At 43.4% G+C, this 26,435-nt stretch overlaps 1 protein-coding gene across 1 annotated transcript; it reads left to right on the top strand.

Annotated features, from left to right (window-relative positions):
* Positions 1 to 826: 826 nt before the first annotated feature.
* On the top strand, positions 827 to 26,067 carry MAP2K2 (mitogen-activated protein kinase kinase 2). Its single transcript, XM_060786165.2, has 11 exons — positions 827 to 1,137; positions 7,594 to 7,804; positions 8,305 to 8,451; positions 11,814 to 11,891; positions 12,713 to 12,764; positions 13,680 to 13,804; positions 17,562 to 17,775; positions 20,102 to 20,166; positions 20,356 to 20,417; positions 20,567 to 20,612; positions 23,529 to 26,067. The coding sequence occupies exons 1-11, from the start codon at positions 1,034 to 1,036 to the stop codon at positions 23,637 to 23,639; spliced, it is 1,215 nt and encodes a 404-aa protein (XP_060642148.1). The 5' UTR covers positions 827 to 1,033; the 3' UTR covers positions 23,640 to 26,067.
* The last annotated feature ends 368 nt before the right edge of the window (positions 26,068 to 26,435 follow it).

The following is a 26,435-nucleotide window of genomic DNA, read 5'->3' as shown; positions in this document are numbered from 1 at the left end:
CCGACTGGATGGATGTCCGCCACCTTTGGCTGCAAAGGATGTAGTCAATCTGATTTCGGTGCTGACCATCTGGTGAAGTCCATGTGTAAAGCCGTCTTTTAGGTTGTTGGAAGAGAGTGTTTGTTATGCACAGCGAGTTGTTTAGGTTTGTTTAGGTTTTCCCTAACCCTAAACCACCACCCCCCGCGCATCCTTTTCTGCGCATGCGCCATTTCAACCGCTGGATGCTCAGGCTGACTTTTCTGAGTGAGGACAAAAAGAATGAGGGGGGTAATCTCGCGATATTACACTCCTTATTTCTTTTGGATTCACGCCCCACTGAGATCCGATCAAGAGGAGAGGGGCGAGTTGGCTCGAGCAATAGCGGTGGTGCGAGGAAGAGGCGTGCGCAACCAATCAGGAGCTGCGGAAGGTTGGCGTCAGAGAAGAGAAAAAGGTGACGGCATTGAAATAGTGGGTGGGGCTTGTTTGAGAAAGTTAACCAATAGCCGCCTTGGTTGAGATGGTGCAGCCAATGGCGGCGCCCTCGGCTACATTTCTACAGCCAATCGAGGAAATCCAACTAAGGAGGCAAGGGAGGTGGGTTAGAGGAGGGACAAGGCTGAGAAAACTGGCCAATCGCCGCCTCGGTTTAGGTGACACAGCCAATAGTTGTTCACTCAGCTCTCGTCAGTCAATCGAGGAAATCCAACTGAGGCGGGTTAGAGGCGGGATAAAGCTGACAAAGCTGGCCAATCGTGGCCTGGCCTTAAAAGTCTCCTGGCCAATGGCGTCGCAGGCCTCGCGCCCTCCAGCCAATGAGGAGGGAGATCTGGAAAGACACACCCCTTGGGCGCTCACTCCGCGCTTCCCTCCGGAGGGGCTGGTCGTGTGGGGCTGGTGCTCTTTGGCGAGCGAGTCTGGGGCCTCGATCCGGGCCATGAGGACGCCCACGCCACTGAGGCGGGGCCCTCACTGAGGAAAGGAGAGCAGGGAAGGAGGGAAGGAAAGAAAGCGAGAGGATTGACCCTCTCCCGAGGGAGCGTCTTTCGCCATGCCGGCCAAGAGGAAGCTGGTCCCGCCGGCCCTCAACATCACCCCCACCATCGCCGAGGGAGCCCCCGTGCCCGCCGCAGGGGAGCCCGCCCACGGAGCCGAGTGAGGGACACCAGCGCCGGTGCACCAGGCCTGAGCCCACTTCGGCCGGCCTTCCTTCCTTCCAGGGGGGTTGGACGGCAACTCCCACCATTTCTCACAGGCTGTTAGGAATGGTGGGAGTTGTAATCCAAACCCCTGGAGGGAAGACCGAAGTGGGCCCAGGCTTGAGATGGATACATGTGTTCTGTTTACCATATTTCTCGTTGCTAGGGCTCTAAAGCAACCTCCTTCCTTCCTCATCATTACAAGGCGAATGATAATCGTGTGTCTGCATAATGATAATAATCATAATTGTAATGGACGATGGGGCCCAAGTCTACACCTAATATTATGCAACTATAGGCTCGAGATCCAAATTTTAAATTTGGGTCCTATCGCTCATCACAAATATCTTGTTATTATTATGCAAATACAGACTGAAGTCCCATCGCCCATTACAAATTATCATCATTATTATGCAAATACAGTTACCAGACTCAAGTGTAGACTTGAGCCCCATTGCCCATTACAATTATTATCATTAATGTAATTAATAATTTGTAATGGGCGATGGATATTGAGCCTGCATTTGTATAATAAATAGTATTTATTTGTGATGGGACCCAAGTCTACACTTGGGTCTTGAGCCTATAATTGCATAATAATAATAATAATAATAATAATAATAATACATAAATAATAATGATAATAATTTGTAATGGGCAATGTGACCCAAGTCTTCACCAGGGTCTAGAGTCAATATTTGCATAAGAATGATGATGATACTTGTAATGGGCGATGAAACCCAAGTCTACGCTTGGGTCTCAAGCCTATATAATAATAATAATGATGATAATAATAATAATAATTTGAAATGGTTGATGGGATTTGAGTCTGTATTTGCATAATAATAGTATTAATAATAGTGATTATTTGTGATGGGCGATGGGACCCAAGTCTAATAATAAATTATTATCCGAATTTTAGCTATTTGTCAAGAAATGGAAAAGAATAGTACAGGATCATATATTTTGACAAATGGAAGATTTGCGTGAAACCCAAAGGAGTGGATCAATGACAAATCAGATAAAGGAATTATAATAATGATAATAATAATTTGTAATGGGCGATGGGACCTAAGTCTCACTTGGGTCTCGAGCTTGTATTTGCATAATAATAATAATAATTTGTAATGGGTGATGGGGCTCTAGTCGATATTTGCATAATAATAATATTAATCTTTATTTGTGATGGGCGATAGGACCCAAGTCTACATTTGGGTGTTGAGCCAGTATTTGAATAATAATAATAATATTGATAATAATTTGTAATGGGTAATGGGACCCAAGTCTACACTTGGGTCTCAAGCCTATATCTGCATAATGATGATAAAAATAATTTGTAATGGGCAATGGATCTCCAGCTTTGTTTGCATAATAATAATGATGATTATTATTTACAATGGGTGATGAGAGTTGAGCCTGCATTTGCATAATAATAATTAATATTTATTTTTCATTGGACCCTATACTTGTGTCCTGAGCCTATATTTGCACAATAATAATAATAAATAGTGCTAGTAATTTGTAATAAGCAATGGGACCCAAGTCTACACATGGGTCTTGAGATTATATTTGCATACTAATAATAATGATAATAATAGGGTTGTTGTAGGTTTTTTGGGCTATATGGCCAAGTTCTAGAAGCATTCACTCCTGACGTTTCGCCTGCATCTATGGCAAGCATCCTCAGAGGTTGTAAGGTCCTCAGAACCTCTGAGGATGCTTGCCATAGATGCAGGCGAAACATCAGGAAAGAATGCTTCTAGAACATGGCCATATAGCCCGAAGAACCTACAACTACCCAGTGATTCCAGCCATGAAAGCCTTTGACAATACAATGATAATAATAATTTGTAATAGGCGATGGGACTCAAGTCTGAATTTGCATAATAATCGTAATAATAATATTATTATTAATATTTATTTGTGATGGGTGATAGGACCCAGGTCTGCATTTGGGTTAGAGTCTATATTTTAATAATAATAATAATAATAATAATAATAATAATTTGTAACGGACAATGGGACCCAAATCTGTTCTCGGGTCTCAGGTCTGTACTTGCATAATAATAATAATTTGTAATGGGTGATGGGACTCAAGTCTGTATTTGTATAACTATAATAATAACATTTATTTGTAATAGGAGATGGGACCCAAGTCTACACTTGGGTCTTGCACCTGTATCTGCATAATAATAACAATAATTTGTAATGGGCAACGGGACCTAAGTCTGTGCCTGGATCTCGAGCCTATATTTGCATTAGCATAATAAATAATATTTATTTGTGATGGGTGATGAGACCAAAGTCTACATGTGAGCCTATATTTGAATGATGATGATGATGATGATGATAGAAATGGGCAGTGGAACCCAAATCTGCACTTGGGTCTCAAGCCTGTATTTGCATAATAATAATTGTCATCGTTATGATGTTTATTTGTAATGGGCGATGGAACCCGAGTCTACACTTGGGTCTTAAACCTGTATTTGCATAATAATAATAATAATAATAATAGTAATATACTTTGAAATTGACAATGGGACTCGAGTCTACATCCAGGTCTCAAACTGTATTTTCATTATTATTATTATTATTATTAATGGGTGATGAGTATAACCTTTGCAATTATGCATGATACGCACCATGTTTAAATTTTGTGTCAGGATCACTCTCAGATTTTGAGTGATTTCTGAATAAAGGATGCTCAACCTGCACTAATGTGTATCTGAAATTTTTTAGTAACCTCGCTTAATAGCATTAATAATAATATTGCTCATGTCTGTGGGCATTCCTAATAATTCCTAATACTATCGGTGAACATTATTAATAGTACTGCTAATATAATCCGTGAGCATTCCTAATGATATTCCTCATATTCCTGCTATTTTTGCCAAGGCTGATGAGATCAATTGCCCATAGAAACAATCCTCTTAATCATTTGCAAATGTTGCTGCTGATAATGTTCTTCATTTATTACCATCTACTTATAATCCCCATCATCATATCAGAGATAATAATGGGAAATGTAATATTTTAAAGAAGGAGAGACTGGGCGAATGAGGAAGCCATATTTGTGAGGATATTCCTGATATTCCTGATATTCCTGCCAATATTACCAATGTTGGTGTGTTGCCACTGATAACCAGGATGTTGTTGTTGTTGTTGTTAATTGCCTACCTCTCCCCATAGATATTAGTAATAATATTGGCAATGCAGAGGTTGCTGCTGGTGATCATGTTGCCTCCTCTGTTAATATGCTGACAACGATCATTTATATGAACAATGTTACTAGCATATTAATATTGCTGGTACTACTGTTCATTTTGCTGGTGTTTTTGCTCATACTCTCATCAACTTTGCTGCTGATTATATAGGCAATGTTACCAGTGTTGCTGCAAGTCGTATTGCCAGTATTATTATTATAGATAACATTTTGATTGTACTGGTCCTAGCTAGACCCATTGAGATGCTTTGGGTTTTTTTCCCCTTTTAATCCTTGGTGTTCAGCAATGAGTTCATCAGGCCCCAGATCAGGAAGATGACTGTGTTTTAGGCAGCTAGTATTAGGCAGCTAGTAATGGGGCTGAAATAATGTATGTTATTAATAGTAATAATGGCAGCTGTGGTGTGATGGAGAAACCCTAGTGTGTTGTGTAGCGTCTGGGGGAAGAAGGCAGCTGAAAGAGAATGAGGGGGGTCTTTGAAGGGGATCAGAGGGAATTCCTTGCATGGATAAACTAGGGGGTCTCGGGAAGCAGATGGAATGGATGGGAGGCTGATTATGGGAGAATCAGAATGCGAGAATACCTTTGTCTATGAGACACAGTGAAGCTTGGTGCAGAAAGGCGGAGAAGAGGGGCCCAGGAGAGGCATTTAAATGGGTAGATACAGGCTTTGGAATGGAAGGGACATGGACGTGATGATAAGGGTTTCTTATATCACAATAGATTGTTGACTTGCTGCTACAGCGAATTGGCTCTGTCACGTTGTGGAGAGGCAGAGTATCACTTTGATTCGTTCATTCATTTTGCAGAGTGCTGTTTTGGGACCCGGTCCTGGGAAGCTGGGTTCGGCTTCCTGCTCGCTGCTCAGGCCGATTCCAAGGACCCATTGCCATTACTTGTCTGGCAAATGAGCTAGCATTAGGAAACACTTCCAAGCCCCGAATTATGCGAAGCAGGCAGATTTTGGTTATAGGCCTGCACAAGACTTTTACAAGGGATCCTTGGTTGCGTGTCACTGTATTGTTCCTTTCTTATGTCAACCCAATAGCAAGGTTTTCTTGGAGAGATTTGCTCGGAGAGCGGTTGATCTCTTGGCTTTGGGGCCGAGAGAGTGTAACTTGCCCAAGATCACCCAGTGGATTTCCATGGTAGGGATTTGAAACCCTGGCTTCCAGTTGGATGCCTGTATCTGGATGCCTCTATCTCTACCATCTGACAGACGGTACAGGGCAACAAAGGCAAGGACAGACAGACTGAGAGTCAGCTTTTATCCTAGAGCTGGAACTATATTGAACTCCATGGCTTTGCATTGATGTGGCATTGGGGGCTGTGTGGACGGATGGGTGTGTTGTTTTGTGATGTGTGCTGGGGAAAGCTAATTTTGTTGTACAGTGTACAATGACAATAAAGTTATTGTTATTCTCTTAGGCGGTCCCTTGTTGTCTGAGTATGATGGCCTTCCAATTGTCGTGTCTTGTCAGTGGATGCGTAGATGACTGTAGAGCCCAATTCTTCACCCGCATGTTCTTCCACATTGAGAGCATCGGTTTCCAAGTGGAAGGCGGTCCTGCTCAGGGTTGGCTTGATGTGCCTCCTTTCTCATGGCATGTTTCTCCCTTTTGCCCTCCATTCGTGCCTCTTCAAATTCCGCAGCACTGCTGGTCACAGCTGTGCTTCACTCAAGGGCCAGGGCTTTCCAGTTCCCTCTCAATGTCTATGCCACAGTTTTTAAGCCCATATTTCATTCTCTTTTCCTGCCCACCAACATTCTGTTTTCCGTTTTTGAGTTGGGAGTAGAGTAACTGTTTGAGAGAGGGAGATCTTTAGGCATTCGAACAACGTGGCCTTCAGTCCAGCGGAGTTGATGGTGTAGGAGCATCGCTTCAATGCTGGTGGTCTTCGCTTCTTCTTCCAACACGCTGACATTTGTCCGCCTGTTTTCCCAAGAGATTTGCAGGATGGAATCATTCCAGGACTTGAGTGTGACGTCTGGTGACAGTCCATGTTTTGCAGGCCTTTTGCAGGGTTGGGAGGACAAGAACTGTAAACAAGCCTTGGTCTCTGCTTCATTTGGGAAAAATGCTTCACTCGCAGAGCTCAGGTGATGTTGTATTTCAGTGTCAATGTTGACTTTTGTGAAGAGGTGGCAGCCAAGGTAGCTGAAATGGTCAACATTTTTAATGTCACACAATTAAGCTGTATATCTGGCATTGCAGAGGGATTGGCTGGTGACTGCTGGAAGAGCACTTTGGTTTTCTCAATGTTCAGCGAGAGGCTGAGCTTCTCGTATGCTTCTGCAAAGGTGTTTAGAATGGCTTGTAGGTCACCTGAATGCGCACAGACTACGTTGTCATCGGCATATTGGATTCTATAAAATATGTTGTTGTGACATTGGTTTGGCTTTCAGTCTGCTGAGGTTAAATAGTTTGCCATCTGTCTGGTAGATGATTTCCACTCTGGTGGGAAGCTTCCCATCAACAAGATGTAGTATCCTAGTGATGAAGAATATTAATATTATGCCATGCTAGTTCTCTTGTCCCAGGAATGGAAAAGAAGGCATGAAGTCCTCAATTTAGGAAGCTTGAGGCTTGGATGTATTGTTCAGAGAGAGTTGATTCTTAGGAAAAGCGACATGTACATCGGCTTTCCTGAATAACAACACCCTCCTTTGGCCCACCCTGCTAAAATGTCATTAAAATTGGCTGAAAGTGTCTCATTTTAGGGCTGGAAATAGCTTCCTATCCCTTGGATATTTTCAGCACCGGGATTTTAGGGATCCATGGCAACCTCAAGTGGTTTCTCTTGATGATGCATTTGCCAGCACACTGGCTGAAGTCTATAGCTAGTGAATAGTCACATTTTCAACCATTTTGCAGGCATGAGCAAATTTCACCCCCCCCCCTTTCTAGGTGTTTTGGACTTCAACTCCCACAATTCCAAACAGCCTACCAGCTGTTAGGAATTGTGAGAGTTGGAATCCAAAACACCTGGAGGGAGGGACAAAGTTGGCCCATGCCTTTGTCCTCTTTGAACCGGGCACTTAAGCCAATCAAGGGATCATCTGCATACACACGTCGTCGGAGTTGCAGTCCAAAACACCTGGAGGGAGGGCTGAAGTTTGCCCATGCCTGGCGTATAGAGAGGGGATTCATGGGACCCCAATTGTTCTCCCTCTTCTCCTTCCTCAGAGCTCATCTTGTTGACCTCCAGAAGAAGCTGGAAGAGCTGGAGCTGGACGAGCAGCAGAAGAAGCGGCTGGAGGCCTTCCTCACACAGAAGGCCAAAGTTGGAGAGCTGAAAGATGACGACTTTGAGAGGATTTCAGAGCTGGGAGCCGGCAACGGCGGGGTGGTCACCAAAGTACAGCACAAACCTTCAGGGCTAATCATGGCACGGAAGGTGAGGGCGGGGCCCCCAAAATGCTCTGGCTTGACCCCTGCAGTGATCAGACCCTTATTGACGCTGTGCTGTTCTTGACCGATTGCATAAAAAGATGTAGTCTTGCTGACAGGGACAATCTTTCAGGAATAAATTCTATTGGAGGCATAGGGTTCTTATTGCTTTGAAGGGTATGCAAATCTTCATTTTTAAGTCGTAAGTTGTATCTAATTTGTAAGTTTTATAAATACAAACAACAAGGGAGAAAGGAGCCTCTGAAGTTTCCCCATTGGCACAATTCCTTAAAGAAAAAGTATTTAACTCGTTATGGTTACGATATGGACCCTGTCCAGTTTCGGAAACACTTTAGAAACGACCCCCCCCCCCACCCCCTAATTTTGTAACAGTATTGAAGCTTTTTTTCATTGATTGCGTTCTGTTTGGTGCCCTTGGGAAGCAACAGTTAAAGGGTTCTTGGGCTTGTTCCTCACCGTTGCGTTTCTCTCCTTCTTTTCTTGAAGTTGATTCACTTGGAGATCAAGCCTGCCATCCGGAACCAGATCATCCGCGAGCTCCAGGTGCTTCATGAATGCAACTCCCCATACATCGTGGGCTTCTATGGCGCTTTCTACAGCGATGGGGAGATCAGCATCTGTATGGAGCACATGGTGAGGCCACATTCCCTCTTCTGCTTCCCAAAATTATAACACAGGAGTGTCCAAATTTTTTGCAAAGAGGGCCAGATTTCGTGAGATGAAAATGGCATCCTTTGAATAATTAACATTACATGCAAATGAACCATTTATTGCAAATGGCATACTTTTCTATTCTTCACACACAACACAAATAAATCTAAACAAGTTTTTACCAAAATCACTCTGACTTTCATATTTGAAGACTACATAGAACAAAGAAGAAGTCTTGTCTGGAGGGAAAAAACCTTTTGGGGAGATTAAACATAGCTCTGTTCATTTGAAACATTCCGTATCATTCACTGTTCAATGCTCACTGTAAACTTCTAAATTCAAAAAGTGAACAGGGTAATAACACTAATAGTTTATCTTATTCAGAAGTACAAAACATTGAGGGCCATACGAATCCGTGTATCACTCATTCTTTCATTTTTCAATTGACCATCCAAAATAAAAAAATGAAAATATGTAATTTGATTTTGAATCGTTTATCAAAAACAAAACAAAAAAATGCCATGTTTTTCATTGTTTCAAATTTTAGACTCTGATCAAAGATACAAAATGGAAAAGGGGGTTACTGGACAAAATTTGATTTTAAGATTAATTTGTTGGTTTTGCAAGACCTAATTTGATTGTCAGTTGTAAAAAAAAAAAAAAAAAACCATACACGGGATGCATATTATAAAATTTTTTGACAGAGGCTGTTGGCCAGTGGCAATTGGCCCCCGGTCCAGACTTAGAATATGCTTGTTACAACGTCTTCAGGTCCCAGGTGATTAGGTGAAAGTGGACAATAGTTTGGGACTGTAACTTTTCTGAATGCCCAGGACATGCAATGATGTCTGGGATACATATGTAATGTGTATTGTATTATTTGTTTTATTTATTGTGTACTTCTGGCATCGAATGGCTGCCATTTTTGCTGTGAACTGTTCCAAGTCCCTGGTGGGGACATGGGATGGGATACAAATAAAGTATTATTATTATTATTATTATTATTATTATTATTATTATTATTCAGACTGCATTGTAGTAGGTGGTCTGTGGTTTGTTCTTCTCCACAGTTGCATGTCACAGACTCTACTTTGCAGTCCCATTTCTTAAGGTTGGCTCTGCATCACGTGGTGCCAGAGTGCAGCCTTTTCAGTGCCTTCCAAGTGGCCCAGTCTTTTGTGTGCCTAGGAGGGAGTGTCTCATCGGTCTCAACCGCTGATTGAGTTTCCAGGTTTGAGTCTGCCACTTTGGGCCTCTCACTTGTTGAGGTGTTCCTGCGAGTATTTCTGTAGATCTTAGGATGCTATTTCTTGATTTAATGTATTGGCATGCTGGCTGATATCTGAATAGAGGATGGGCTGGAGATGTCACTACCTTGGTCATTTCATTGCTGGCTGCTGCTTCCCGATGGATGTCAGGTGGTGCAATACCAGCTAAACAGTATAGTTTCCCCTATGGTGTTTGTCATAGACATCCTGTGATAAAATGTGGCATGTTTCATTAAGAGCCGCATCCACTGTTTTAATGTGGTGAGATGTGTTCCACACTGAGCATGTGTACTCAGCAGCAGAGTAGCAAAGAGCAAGGACAGATGTCTTCACTGTGTCTGGTTGTGATCTTCAGGTTGTGCCAGTCAGCTTTCATATGATGTTATTTCTAGCACCCACTTTTTGCTTGATAGTCAAGCAGTGCTTCTTTTAAGTCACAGCATAGTCCAGTCCTTCCTCTTTCTTTCCTTCTACCTTTCCTTCAATTCATAATCTTCTCTTCTCTTCACCAATCCCTTCCTTCCTTTCTTCTCTCCTTTCCCTTTCTTTCCCCTCCTTCCTCCGGGACAGTTTGTAAGGGTTTTTAAAGTATTTGGGGGGGGGGGGGAAGGGGGGATGTGGAGCCCAAGTGTGAGAGTTGCTGGTCTTCTCATGGTTTGCATCCTCCCTTCACCCAAGGGGGGAGGGGGGTGGGGTGCAGCCTCTCTCCTGCAGTCAGGCTTGCCTTGCAATCCTCTGGTCTTGGGGGAAGAGTTGCCTGGTAGCCACGTGGCCCTCATGGAGCTGCTGTGGTGGCTCCAGCTGCTGCCAGGGCTTGCCTCGCCAAGCCCCCTCCCCTCCCTTGGGCCAGGCCTTTTCCTTCCTTCCCTCTTTCCTTTACTCAATCCCTCCCCTCCCCAAAAGAAAAAGGACTCTGCCTTCTTGCATGGAAAGGGACTCCATGGCGAGACTTCTCTTCCCTCACAATGGTTGGTGATTCATTCTTCTCGTGCAATGGGGAGAGGGGCTTTTGCATATGCTCTGTAAGGCATTTTTCTTTTTGGGGAGTTTTAAGTTATTTCCCCTTCAATTTTTTTTACAGTTTTTTTGTTTGAAAGACATAGATTGGATTAGACCATGTTTTGCTGCCAAATTTGAGGTCAGTTCGTCCAGTCGTTTTTGAGTTCTGTTAATCCCACAAACGAACATTACATTTTTACTTATATAGATAGTAGAATGCACAGTGTATTAAAAGAGGGCTCCTGTTGTTGTTAGCGTCTTGAGAATAACATTTTGTAACAAAATTTGAACAGTGTACTTGGTTTGAAAGTGTTATTTCCTGTTTAATTGTGCCGTCCTTACTTTGAAAGTAATTGCTATACTCCAGAGACTTTGTTTTTCTGGACGCTAAAAGCTAGGTTCAATTAGTTGAGATTCTGATCAGATAATCATAGAGAAACTATAGCAAAATGTGCTGCATGAGGTCCCCCCTGCAAAGACAGAGTGTTTGCTCTTTAATAAACCTTCCCGATGTTTTTATGATAGAACCAATTAGGAAATTACATTGACCCAGGAACAAAAATTGTGTGACATTGTGTAATCGAAGCTATATCTAGAGGAGGATCTGGCAGCAAAAAGAATACTTCCCCCCTCGATAGAGAGATGCTGCCATCTGGTGACTTGATGTTACCATACAGTGATGAAAGTCTTTGTCTCGACAATAAGGCATCTAAACTAAGCATAACGTCAGACATTATCTGAGACAACAGGGAGTAGAGAATCTGAAATGTTATGTTGCACAATGTGGGATTTGTTCTGGGTGGGAGTTGGATTTTCCTCCCAAGACCCTCTATTATTCCAGCATTGCTTTCTCTGCTTAGTCACAATGAATGCCTATTTCAAGCCTCTCCAACCGGTTTTGGACTCCAGTTCTCAGCATCCCTGGCCATTGAGCAAGATGGCAATGGCGATTTCTGGGACTCAGAGGCCTGCACTTGTTGGGCATATAGATCCCATCAAAGCTTCTGTAGTAGTCAGCCGGGTCTGGTGAAAGAAGAAGGGCTCGCTCTTCTTACCAAATGTCTCCTCTGTTTTTAGGATGGAGGCTCCCTCGATCAAGTCCTGAAGGAAGCCAAGAGGATCCCCGAAGAAATCCTGGGGAAAGTCAGCATTGCAGTGAGTCCAGCTGTTGGGTTTTGTTCGGGTCTGTTGTGAGCCTTTGCAATCTATCTTCTATACACATAATAAAAGTGAAAATATGTATGTGTTTGTGGCTGGGGTGTCCACTCACACAGACAGGCTCCTGCCTCTACAAACAGCTATAGCTCCCACTACTCAGGAGATGCCAATGGCCCTCCTTCCAATGAAGCTGCAGATTATAGTGAGCCCAATGAACATGTCCAAGAGCCCTGCCAATGTCCTCCACAAACACCGTACTACCCACCACTCAAGTGAAGGCTTTCATTTGGGGACAATTTCATCCTAGATTTTCTGTTTTTCCTCCACCACAGACATCCCAGTGTTTCTTACTCTCTCCATAGGTGTGGAATTTACATGATCCCTCCCAGTGCCTCTCCCTTAACTCTTCCCTATTTTCTATGGCACACAGCAAACAGGAATTTCTCAGCAACTGAACATACTAGATCAACTGGAAGTACTGGAAAGGTGTTTTTTTTTGGGGGGGGGGTTGATTGTGTTTTCTGGGAGTTGTAGTTCACCTGCATCCAGAGAAACAGACCACCACTAACAATGGACTGGGACCAAACTTGGCCCACTGAGTATACTAGAGGAGTTGGGGGTGGGAGATTGACCTTGCATTATGGGAGTTGTAGTACATACATCCAGAGGGCACTGAACCCAGCTGGCAATGGATTTGGACCAAGCATGACACATAGAACCAATGTGGCCAACTTCAAATACTGGTGGGGTTTGGGAGGGATTGGTCCACAATTCTGGGAATTGTAGTTCATTAACCAAATGCCCCTTTTCTGCCCTAGGTTCTGCGAGGCCTGGCCTACTTGCGAGAGAAGCACCAGATCATGCACAGAGGTGAGAACGGGAACAGAGTATGGATTCTGTGCCAAGAGAGCCCATGTCATAAGTACTTTTAAAAAACATTAAATAGGTTTTTTTATTCTGCTTTTAGTGAAACAGGTTGCATCAGGCACTTTCAGAGAAAGAAGTGGACACAGACTCCAGTACTGGGTTTTATAATAATTATATTGGTTTCATGGACAAAGGGGGATATTGCATCAACATTTACACATATACTCTAACATTCAATCATTTATTCATCATTCATCAAGCATTCTTACCATTCTTGTTGAAAATGATCAGCTTCTTGAGAGGAGGCGGCTGTTCATAATGGTGTTCAGAAATGGTGTTCAGTTGGTCTGACACACTCTTTCTGAGAGAGAAGGGTCCTTTTGTGTAGTATTTTTTGTTGATGTGGTTCTGAAAGTTGTAAATTACTGACAGACAGATTCCATCAGTTCCTGGACAGATGTTGATTTTGTTTAATTGACTTTCCTTATCAAGGAGCCTTGTAAACATTTCTGTAAGAAGACACAGTGTTGACTTCCTTACTTAAAAGAACCATTGTCTTTGGCAATGTAAACAAGTTGTTTTTCCACCAAGAGTTCATCAAGTCAGCAATGTCAACAGTTAATCATTTGTTTCAAGTCTCATCAGCAATTTTTAATTACAGTCCATGAGTTCTTCACCTGTTTCTTGTAGGTTTCCAGGCCTCATTCCTTAGAATGGTATCTTCAGCCCAATTAGGCCGCATTCGTACGCCTTTCATACAATCTCACTCAAACTATACAGCATATTTTATCATGACACCCACATTGTTGAGTCTGGCTTATAAGTATGGGTCTGCTCTTGCTCCGAAGTGCTAACTCTAGTATTGCTTTTACCATTCCTTCCTCTCTCTCTTTTAATTGTATTTGAACCCATTTGCAGATGTGAAGCCTTCGAATATCTTAGTGAATTCTCGGGGGGAGATTAAGCTCTGTGATTTCGGGGTCAGCGGCCAGCTCATTGACTCCATGGCAAATTCCTTTGTGGGCACGCGTTCCTATATGTCTGTGAGTTCCTCTGCTTTTTTGGGGGGGAGGGGGGTAACTTTCAAAACGTAACAAATAAAAGTATTATTGGTATTATTACTATTAGTACATTGCGAATTGGAAGTGTGTCGTCCCTTGACATATCGACCCGAGGACAGCACATATAACATGACATGAGATATGGGTGGCATCAGTGCTCTGCGTTTTAAAACAAAGGCTGCTTCATTGAAAGCTTGAGGTTTCAAATTTCAAATTCAACTTTCCAAAACAAATTTCCAACACAGTTTCAGATTATTATTATTACTACTATTATTGTATTTATTTATAGCCTGTTTTATCTGCCCAAAGGGGACTCAAAGTGACTTAAAAGCATTAGCGTACAATTTAAAATATTATTATTATATATTATTTTTATTAGTATTATATTATTATATTTTACATCATTATTATTAATATTATTATTACTATTACTGTATTTATTTATACCCCACTTTAATTCCCCAAAAGGGACTCAAAAGTGGCTTAACATAAAAGCAGTAGTTTATTATTATTATTATTATTATTATTATTATTATCATACCGCAGTTGACATATACAATTATTATTATTATTATTATTATTATTATTATTATTATTATTATCTATAAACATACACATAATAAAAGTGACATATTTTCACTTTTATTATGTGTATGTTTATAGATAATGACCCATAAAAAATACTGGAGCTCTTTGGGGGAAATTCCCCTTGATTTGGGGGAGTTGTAGTTCACCTGCATCCAGAGAGCACTGTGAACCTAAACACCGAAGGATTTGGACCAAATTTGGCACATGTACCTGACATGCCGAAATTTGATTACTGGAGGAGTTTGGGGGAACTGACCTTCCTTTCTAGTTGTACTTCACCCACAACCAGGGAAACTGTGACCTCCACTGATGATGGACCTAGACCAGACTTGGCACATAGAACCCCCATGACTAACTCAACCTACTGGAGGGGTTTGAGGGGACTGACTCACCATAGTGGGAGTTGTAGTTTACCCTACAGCCAGAGAGCAACTGAACCCCACCGATGTTGCATCTAGAGCAAACTTGCCCAACATAACAAACTTTAAGTACTGATGGAGTTTCAGGGGCTTAACCTGACATAATGTGAGTTGTAGTTCACCCACAACCTTTTGCATTTTGTACAATTACAAAATTGACTTTTTCAAATAACCTGGGCAACACCAGGGACCCAAGCTAGTTATTAATATTTATACCCCACTTGATGGATTAGCACCTTGTCATGGTAAGGGAGCTTGCGTGTTCCAGTGAACCTGCGGGCGTAACCACCAGGGTCATGCACTCCCAGGAGAGGCCACAGGGTAGGATCCAGACCAAGAACAATCCGAAGACCCAAAGACCTCAACGGCACAGCAGGTGGAGGATAATATGGTACATATTACAACGCCTGTTAAGGCGGAAGAAAGCTGCAAGAGATTGAGAAGCTACCATCATTGTGTTAACCATTCCACTGGTTGGACCTCACTCTGTGAAGACTGTGTGTTGATGGGCTGTGCACCCACCTCCACACATTAAAAAAAACTCATGCACACGCATCTTCCAAGAAAAATAAAAACCAACTAAAGTTCCATGGCAATCAGCGAGTGGTGATGGGGTCAGGACTGTGAAATCTGGAAGCCCTTAGTCACAGATTGGCACGTGGGCGGTCAATATGGACTCAGTTGTTCTACCTCAAGGTCCGAGGCAGTTGAGTAGTCCAGCAGCTGTATCCATGACTGAGCAGCCCTTTTTAGGATGCACTCTCCTCATCCCACATGGGGAAGGGGCTAGAAAAGGTGCCCTAAACATAGTCTGCCTCTCTTATCCCTGACTGGACTGCCGCATCCAGAGGGGTCACCATCCTGCAGCCAAAATAAGAAAAAAAAACTTTGGAACATGGATCATACGGACACTGTTGGACAACACTGACAGTGAACCCCCCGAATGCATGACTGCTATTGCAAGGCAGCTGGAGGACTTTAACATGGACATAGCAGCACTTCAGGAGGCTCTGAGAGCCGAAGGACAGCTGAAGGAAGAAAAAAGAGAGACTGCCTGGAGAAGAACAAAGAATACACGGAGTTGGCTTTGCTATCAGAAATGACCTGGTGAAGCACCTGACCAAAGCACCCATTGGCATTAACGGACAACTTTCAACCCTCCGAATTAACCTTGCCAAAAACCAATAGGCAACCATCATAAGTTCCTATGCACCAACACTAGATGGACACTATCCTATAGCAAAAGACAGGTCTGGAAACAGCAACTCGAATGGCATCCTGCTTCTCACCAAATGTGCGGAACACAACCTTGTCATCACCAACACACTCTTCTGCCAGAAAAACAAGCTCAAGACCTCATGGAAGCACCCCCGGTCAAAGCATTAGCACCTCTTAGACTATGTAATTGCACAGAGACCGCCACAACGTGCTTCTCACAGAGCCATGACAAGTGCTGATGACTGCTGGATAGACCACAGGTTAATTCGATCCATGATGGCTATCAAGATCACCCCCAAACGCATACTCCAAAGAAGAAAGATAAGGTGCAGAATGAATGCCCAAGGGGGTTCAGCCGACAACGGATCTGGACCAAACTTGGCAGACAGACCTAACATGACTGACTGCCCTGGGAATCTGGGAGTTGTAGTTCACCCTTATCCAGAGAGCACTGAATCTAGCAAACGACAGACCAAACTTAAGTGATATTACCTAACATTCCAAAACAAACAATGCCGGGTCCCCAAGCTAGTAGTAATAATAATAACAACAATAATAATAATAGCCTAGCCTTTGTTCCCTTGGAGTGTTTATGGCTAGTGAGGACAACCCAGACTAGGGATGTCTCTAGGCAATAAACACTCCAAGGGAACAAAGACCAGGCTACATCATTATCATTATCATCATTATTATTAGATACATAACAAGATTAGTTCACAAAAAAACAAAATCACGATGACGTATTTGATCACACGTTGGACACTTCCCAAGTGTCTAGGACCATGGGATGTATTGGCAAATAATGTGTGCAGATCCGAGTAGGGTAGCCTTTTGCAGCTGACAGGTGGTAATTTTGTCAGCGCTGATAGTTTTTAACTGCAGGCCAAGTTCTTTAGGCACCACTGGAACCCCCTTGACTGGCTTGGGCCAGAGTCTTTGCAGTTCTATCTTGCAATCCTCATATTGGGTCACCTTTTCCAGTTACTTTTGTCAATTCTGCTTTCTTCTTCTTCTTCTTCTTCTTCTTCTTCTTCTTATTATTATTATTATTATTATTATTATTATTATGTCCTCTCATGGCAGCAAACAATAAAGGGCTAGTGAGGACCATCCAGGCCAAGGATGTCTCTAGGCAGTAAACACTCCAAGGGAACAAAGGCCTGGCTACTTCCAGGCAGATGTCCTCCTCACTATGGACTATGCAATATTCTCAGTTACTCACATGCTAATGTAGGGATCTCACTTAAACGCTTGCAAATCAGGCTTGCTCATTGCACCCTTTAGACTTGGTTAATAGCAAGTGGTTCTCTCTTCCACCCTGGACATTATTCCAAAGGTATATTATAGACTCCACATGCTTGACCACCATGAGGTCCTCTGAAGATGCAAACAAAAAAGGAGAACACATTGACCATACAGCTTGGAAACAGCACAACTGTCCAGTGATTCCAGCCACAAAAGCGTTCAACAAGACATTTTGTTTGTATTAACTCTCCTGTTTTTGCCCCCCGCAGCCTGAGCGCCTCCAAGGCACTCACTACTCGGTCCAGTCGGACATCTGGAGCATGGGCCTCTCTCTGGTGGAGCTCTCCATCGGGAGGTACCCCATCCCTCCGCCAGATGGCAAGGAGCTGGAGGTCATCTTTGGGCGGCCTGTGCTCGACGGGGCCGAAGCAGAATACCACAGCATCTCGCCCCGGCCCCGCCCTCCTGGGCGTCCCATCAGCGGTAGGCGACTCTGGGTGGGGATGTCGGTTGCTAAGTTCCAGGAGCCCTTCCTCATGGCTGCTCTCAGGCTTACAACTCTCTCCTTGGAGAGCTGGAGCAAGGAGATAGGTTTCAGTGCTATCCTGTGACATCATTTATTATTACCGTATTATTATTTTTTATTATTATTTTCACACTTTAGATTATATTGTAATGTGTTGTAAGCACACTGCCTTTCAGGCTCCGTGTTGTCCCTTTTACTATTACTATTATTATTACTGTTATCTATATAAATAAAAATGTAATATTCGTTTGTGGGATTAACATAACTCAAAAACCACTGGATGAATTGACACTAAATTTGGACACAATGCACCTCTCAGGCCAACGAGTGACCATCACTCATAAAAACACTGAAAAACACAGCAGAAAGGACTTAAAAAGCAAAAAGAAATACATTACAACGTACGTGCAAAACCACATATATACACAAACACACGTATATACACACATATATGCATATACACACACAAACACACATAACAGAAAGGAGGGAGGAAGGAAGGAGAAAAGGGTAGAGAAGGAAGGAAGGAGAAAAGGAGGGAGAGAAAGAGGGAAGGAGATAAAGAAGAAAAGAAAGAAGGGTAGAGAAGGAAGGAAGGAGAGAAGGGGGGAAGAAGAAAGGAAATAAAGAAGGGTAGAGAAGGAGGGAGGGAATGAAATACATGAAAGAGGGAAGGAAGGAGAGAAGGAATGAAAGAGAGAGAGGGAGGAAGGGAAGGAAGGAAGGAAGGAAAGAAACAAGGAAGGATGGAACCAAAGAGCAAAGGAAGCGAGAAAAGAAACAGGTAGAGAAGGAAGAAAGAAGAAGGGAAAGAAAAAGAGGGAAGGAAGGAAAGAGGAAGCAAAGGAGGGAGAGAAAGAGGGAGGGAAGGTTGGCCACAGCAACGCATGGCGGATACAGCTAGTTATTAATAAGAACTTGTTGTAAGTGTACTACTTCCTATTACTATTATTCCTATTATTATTATTTATTACTAATATTATTGATTTAATTTGATTTGAATATTATTATTTTCAAATTTTAGATTATGTTCACTGTTGTTGTTATTATAATTTATTACTAATGTTATTGTTATTATCAAATTTTAGATTATGTTCAAAGTACTGTAAGCGCACTGCTTCTCACGCTCCCTGTTGTCCCTTTCATTATTATTATTATTATTATTATTATTATTTATTGCTCTTATTATTTACACATTTTAAATCATCCTAATGTGTTGTAAGCACACTGCTTCTCGTGCTCCCTGCTGCCCCCTTAATTATTACTATTATTATTACTTTGTTACTATTAATAATATTTTCACATATTAGATTAATTTTAATGTGTGGTAAGCCCACTGCTTCTTGTGCTCCCTGTTGTCCCTTTAACTATTATTACTTTAAAAATAATATACTTTATTTATATTTCGCCCTGTCTCCCCAAGGGGGCTCAGGGTGGATTACAGAACACATATATACGACAAACATTCAATGCCGTTATACAATTATCAAGGACAGACAGTACATAAACAGAGGCAAAGGCTTTCCCATCTTTTCCATCTCCAGCATCTAGAGGCTGTGCTCGACTCCGGCCATGGAGAGGTGCTGTAGCTCCATCTTCCATCTCAAGGAGCTTTGTTGTACTCAGTGTGCCGATCACTACTGGAACCACTTTTACTGGCTTGTGCCAGAGTCTTTGCAATTCGATCTTTAAATCCTCATATTGTGTTTTGTTATTATTATTAATAATATTTTTTAAATTTGCATTAATATGTATCATGTTGCAAGAGCACTCCTTCTCACGGTCCCTCTTATCCCTCTTGCACCGGGATTGTGGCGCAGCTGGCTGAGTGTCAGCTGCATTAAGATCACTCTGACCAAAAGGTCATGAGTTCGAAGCCAGCTCGGGTTGGAGTGGGTGTCCAGCCATTGTGTAGCCTGTTGTCGACCTTTGCAACCCGAAAGACAGTTGCATCTGTCAAGTAGGAAAATAAGGTACCACCTTGTGTGGGAGGCTAAATTAACTAATTTATGAGGCCATAAAGAAAAGATTCCGGGGAATGTGGAATGCGGAAGTACTTCATTGGTGTTGCTGGTAGACGATGAAAGCAGCAGCTCCCCTGGCGGCCAGAAAAAAGTTAAATAGCCTGTGTATTGTCTGTATATGTTGTTTGTCAAACTGGCATTGAATGTTTGCCATATATGTGTATACTGTAATCCGCCCTGAGTCCCTTACGGGGTGAGAAGGGCGGAATATAAAAACTGTAAATAAATAATAAATAAATTATCCCATTTGATGCTGCAGGCCACGGGATGGACAGCCGCCCTGCTATGGCCATCTTTGAATTGCTGGACTACATTGTGAACGAGGTAGGCAGTCCGAATGGACTTTCAAACATTCAAGGCGGATAAAAATTTGAACGCATAGGTGGGAGGGGCAGTCTTGGTTTTCTTGTATCGCTTTGCCAGGCCTTGTGTCTTTCCCGGCCTTCCTTCTGCTTCCTGTCTCATTTGTTCTTCTTTTCTAAGTCTGAATGTCCCGTCTCCCTCTCGTTTCAGCCGCCGCCGAAGCTGCCGCCCGGGGTTTTCACGCAGGACTTTCAAGAGTTCGTGAATAAATGGTAAGGGTGTGCCTTTATTTCCCTAAGGTGGCATGGGGCTGAGCCTCATAAAGCGGGATGGAGCCCAGACTGCCTGGGCTTGAAGGGGTAGCAAATTGAACCAAAGCATATCCACTTTCATGCTTGTCTCTCCCTTTTTTCTCTTCCAGCTTAATTAAAAACCCCGCAGAACGGGCAGATCTCAAGATGCTGATGGTAAGTGGGTCTTCTGGTTTTCGTGTCCCATTCCCTTTGCATGCGCCCGCCTGCTTCAGCCTCTTCCTTCTCCCAGAAGGGTTGCAAAAGCTCTTCCATTCAAATCCGGGCTGTCAAAACAAACCAATGATGTGAAGACGGTGCTCCGCTTGGCAGCCAATCTGTCACAGAATTGTGCCTTCGATTGGTTATTCGTCCTTCCTGCCATGATTTACTTGCAGGAAAGGCACCATCAAAGCACCCCTGACAGATGGCCATCCAGCCCCGTAGACATTGGCAGATTCATGGAGAAATAGGGCTGTAGAATCCTCGCGCTGGATTCCAAGGCCCTCCTTGAAATAGATATAGATATTAGTATTATTATTATATTTATTTATGTATTTCTACCCTGCTTTATCTCTCCTGAAGAAGACTCAAAGCAGTTGTATAGAGCAGTTGTATAGAGATAGATGATAGAGTCATAGAATCCTAGTTGGAAGGGACCCCCAAAAGGCCCTCCAGTCCATCTCCTTTAGATAGACATATTAATGTTATTGTTATTTTCATTTATATTTATATATTTATCTCTAGTTTGTGTGTGTGTGTGTGTGTATAATATTTATAAATATTTATATATTTATTTATCTCTTATTTATTTATAAATATTTATATATTTATCTGTCTTTCCCAAAGGAGCCTTGAAGCGGCTGTATAGAGGTAGATAGATGATAGAATCATAGAATCCTAGTTGGGGGGACCCCACCAGCCCTCCAGTCCATTTCTCTGAGATAGACATAGATATTTTATTATTATTAATACCCCACTTTATCTCTCCTGAAGGAAACTCAAAGTGGCTATATAGATATTATTAATTTTAATTATTAATTTATTATTATTATCATTTATACCCCCGCTTTATCTCTCCCAAAGGAGACTCAAAGTGGCTATATAGATATAAATCGAAGATACAGAATCCTAGTTGGAGGGGACCCCCCCCCCCCCAAAGGCCCTCTAGTTCATCTCCCCGAGATAGACATAGATATTTATTTACTTACTTACTTACAGTACTTATATTCCGCCCTTCTCACCCCGAAGGGAAGATCCCCCGGTGGCACAGTGGGTTAAACCCCTGTGCCGGCAGGACTGAAGACCGACAGGTCACAGGTTCAAATCCGGGGAGAGGCGGATGAGCTCCCTCTATCAGCTCCAGCTCCTCATGGGGGGACATAAGAGAAGCCTCCCACAAGGATGATAAAAACATCAATTCATCCAGGCGTCCCCTGGGCAACGTCCTTGCAGACGGCCAATTCTCTCACACCAGAAGCGACTTGCAATTTCTCAAGTCGCTCCTGACACGACAAAAAAAAAACCCCGAAGGGGACTCAGGGCGGATCACAGAACACATACATGGCAAACATTCAATGCTGATTATACAATGAGAAGACAGATAACAGATAGAGGTATATATAGGCTTTCCCATCATTCAGCATCTTGGAGGTGGTGCTCGGTTCTGGCCACCGAGGGGGGGGGGGGGGGTGGCTGCTGTCACTCCATCTCCCTGCCGAAGAGGTTTCTTTGTTCGTAAAATTCCTCCTTTTTCTGATCGATATGCCATGCCTGAATACCTCCCCGCTTTAACACGGTACCTATTCATCTACTCACATTTGTTTTTGAACTGGTAGGTAAGCAGAAGCTGGTCTAAAGGTCAGGAGCTCACCGTGATCCGGGCTTCGAACTGTCAATCTTTCGGTTGGTTAACCTGCTGGGCTAAAGCCCAGCCTATTTTATAACCTATTTTATCTCTCCCGAAGGAGACTCAAGACGGCTATGTAGATACAGATATATGGTAGAGTCCTAGTTGGAAGGGACCCCCAAAGGCTCTCCGGTTCACCCCCATTCTGCCATAAAGGAAGACACCATCAAAGCTCTCTCAACAGATGTCCATCCAGTCTCTATTTCAAAGCCTCCAAAGAAGGGGCATCCATGAGACTGATGCTTGTCTTGGGCTTCTTTTGTGGGGTAGAGCTTACGTTTGTTAGCATCAGACTAAGGCTTATTTTCAGGGATGGTTTGCAAATTGGAGCAAGAAACCGAGCGTTGAGTTTTCAGTGGAAGGGTTTTGCTTTGGGCTTTGGCTGCATGCTGCTGAGCTCAAGGAGCCTTGCTCTTCCATCCCTAAGTGTATTTTTGTCTGCTTTGCCTCCGCGGGTCTCTTGTGTGTGGCGAGGCCCCTGCCTATTTGCCACAAGAGCTCTGTCGTTTGGATAGATTATTCAAACAGATGCCCTTCTGTGCCGATCTGTGCTGGCAGAACCAATCTGTTCCGATTTGGTCAATGTGAGTTTCCGGCTTAGAGAACTAAATAAAAAACTAGCGTCTAGAATAGGGATATCAGACTCGTTCCATTGAGGGCCAAAATGACCTTGTTATGGCTGCCTTCAAAGGGCCGTTGGATCCATGCCATCTGTGGAGACAGAGGACCAACTGTAATATTTTGACATAATGGTCCATGGTTTTGAGTTTTTACCCAATTTAGGTCCCCAAATGTAATTGAATGGCAACTCCCCTCACTTCTGATTACCTGAGGTAATGGGAGTTGCAACACACCAGCACTAACACAATTGTGACTCCCAACTCTCATCAGCTCGAGTTGCAATGTCTAAGGATGAGAAAGACAGGAGTTGGGAGTCTGGTGTCTGGAGGAAGGCCCCCTAGAATGACACAGGGCTGGATTCGGCCCACAAGCCTTGAGGTTGACACCTTTGACCAGGAGTCACTCATGGTCATTGAAAGGAAGCTGTAGCTAAGAGTTGGCAGACCCGCTGTTCCTGTTTCTCGCTTGCCTCCCAATGCTTCGTCCCCATCCGCACTTTGGAGATGTTGCCCCGACTGACCGCACTCTTTCTCCCCCTCTCTTGTTCTTTCCCCTCTGTCCAGAACCATGCCTTTATCAAACGCTCGGAGGTGGAAGAGGTGGACTTCGCGGGCTGGCTCTGCAAGACGCTGCGCCTGAACCAGCCCAGCACTCCCACCCGCACCGCCATGTGAACGCCAAGCGCAAACTGCCTTCTACTTCTTCTTCTTCTTCTTGTATCCCCCACAGACACAGACACACTTTCTTCTTTCTTTGTGCACCTGCTTGCCTGCTGCCATTGGCGGCCCTTCCTTCCTTCCTTCCGTCCCTCTTTCCTTCCTTTCTCGGTTACCACTGTGCTTGTCCTGCCCTTCCTCTATTCTCCCCTTCCTCCCTTCGCTCCAAAAAAGGCACAGCGCCTTTTGCGGGGAAATCACCCTGTCATCCTACAGCAAGACGCCAGCTTTTACTTCTCTCTTTCTCTTTGTGATGTTCCTGTTTCGTTCCGTTTCCTTTTCTCCTGAGTAGGGCGGGAGAGGAAAAGAAAGGGCTGACTTCTCACCAAAGGAGCACATCTTCCTTCCTTCCTTGCTTCCTTTTTCCTTGATGCACTTACAGAACGGCTTGTAGCAGAGCGAGGCCTTATCTAGGGGTCGCAGCAGGTGTGGTCAGGGCCCATACACTTCCAACAAACCCGTCAGGATCGGGGGGAGAGAGCGAGCTGCGAGGTTGAGGAAGGCAGCCACAAACTCCCTTCCTGCTCTCCTCGAATCTCGCTCCCTGTTTCCCATTCCCATCAAAGTCTCCCAAAACGACAAGGCCACTGTCTATGCACTTAACACACAGAGTTGGACCTCGGTCCTCAATTCTCCTCCTGCTTTTGCAAGGGGTTTCCCTTTGCTCTGCAGAGCACTATGACTTCGAAAACCCCGCATGCCCCTCTCTCCCAGACTTGAGAGAAGGGGCACGAGCGGGCTGCTTCCCAGAACAGCTCCTTCAGCGGCATCTCCACTTGGTTCTTCTGCAAAAGGGATATGGTTGCCAGTAAGTAGCCGTGGCAGCCATGACCACGCTGGGCCATGATCTAATGATCCCACAGCTTCGGAAACCGGGCTTTCCTTCCTTCCTTCCCATCTTGTTAAGCTCTTCCCTTTGTCCCAAGAGGCGTCATGATGCTTTGCCTCTGCACCCAATGCTCTCTGTGGCAAAGGACGAGCCCCTCTTTCAAGCTGAAGGAGGACCTTTTCTGGAGCTGTTGTCCAGCTCCGGGATTTCCCTCAGGTCCCCCTAAATATGCCACTGTCTTCCCCACAACCATCCAACCGCTCAATTCCCTTTTTGCCGATGATTTCCTTCCCTTAGCTGGTTTTTGAGTGATTCGATGACTTGAGACAAGAATAAAGCAAAAGACTATTGTGTCGAGCACCGTAGGCCTAGCTCTGCGGTGCCCTCTGAGTGATTGACTTGAAAGGACCCTATGGCCTTCAAGTTTGACCCAAGTAATATTTAAAAAGAAAGAAGAATAAAGTAAGGAATGGCTGGGTCTTAGGCCTGGCTTTGCCTTGCCATAAGGTTTGTGTTTGACTAAGTCTGACCCGAAAGTGAGAGCTAATACTATCCATTAAAACCCAAGAATAATTAAAGGATGGTTGGATCTTAGGGCTGGCTTTGCCTTGCCATCCCTTTGCAGTCAAAGGCGTCACTATGGTACGTCTTTGGCCGAATTTCACCGCTCCCTTGTACCATTGCATTCCGTCCGCCCGTTAAATGCTGTTGACTGGGGTTCAAATCCCTTCAATTGGGGTATATATATCTCACAATGGCTTAAGCTTTCAGATTAAACCCTCAATGGAATGGTCTTTATCTTAAAATGCCCTTTAACTTATTTGACGGATGCATTTCGGACTCCCTTCGCTGAGTTGTTTTGGGTCCATTCTCCCTTTTTGTCCTTCCAACGACTTGGAGGTTTTCTTTACGGAGGAGAAAAGGACGATGGGTTTTCACGCCTTTTTGCATCAAGAGAACACGTGTTTGGGCCCCGTTATCTGTTGCAAACTCTGGTTTTCCCACATCTTCCTTCCTTTCCAATAGTTTCCTCCCCACTGCCCAACCGTCATAACCCCGAATGGGGAGCAAGCAAACTCTTTGCAATCTGAATGTATAAAACATGATATCTGGTGTATTTCCGAAGGCTTTTTAACAATAACAGCAAATATATATATGTAAGTTGTCCACAATTCCATAGAGATTGCCTGACCCCAATGTGCTTCTGTGTACTTTTTTTTCCCCTCTGGACAATGAGGCTTTTGCAGGTGTGTATGTATGTGCTGGGGTTGGGAGGTCGGGGGAAGAAAGTATGTTTTCTTTGCCTCTATTTAAATTTTGAAAAGGAAAAAATAATATTTAGTATGATGTTCTACTGTTAAGAGGGGTCCTTTCTCTCTTTTGGATTTGTGTGCTCTTTCTTTCAGCTTCGGTTATTATTTTGGGGAGTGTTTTCAGGAGAATGTCTTGAGTATTTTGACAGTGCAATTTATTTTTTCCTTTTTTAATTTTATTTTAAGAAACTCAATATTTTCATCACGGGGAGATAAAATAAATGGCACTTTACATTAAGAGAAACCTGTGTTTCCTTCTCTAGGATTCTTTTTCGTTTTGCAAGGCCGATTCCAAATCCCATAGAAGTGCATAGAGTATAATAACAATCTATATATATATAAATGCCCTGTGCATAATGAGTACCTTACAAACAAAAGAACCAATGAACGAAATCACACCAAATTTGGCAACAAAACGTCTCACTACACAAGGAGTGACCATCACTCAAAAAATTATGATTTTGTTATTTGGGAGTAATCAGAGAGCATTCTGAACTCCATCAACAATAGAATTGAACCAAACTTGGCACACAGAACTCCCATGACCAACAGAAAATATTGGAAGTGTTTGGTGGGCATTGACCTTGAATTTGGGAGTTGTAGTTCACCTAC

This window comes from Anolis sagrei, chromosome X (assembly GCF_037176765.1).
Source record: "Anolis sagrei isolate rAnoSag1 chromosome X, rAnoSag1.mat, whole genome shotgun sequence".
NCBI lineage: Eukaryota > Metazoa > Chordata > Lepidosauria > Squamata > Dactyloidae > Anolis > Anolis sagrei.
This window is presented reverse-complemented; position numbering and strand designations above follow the sequence as displayed.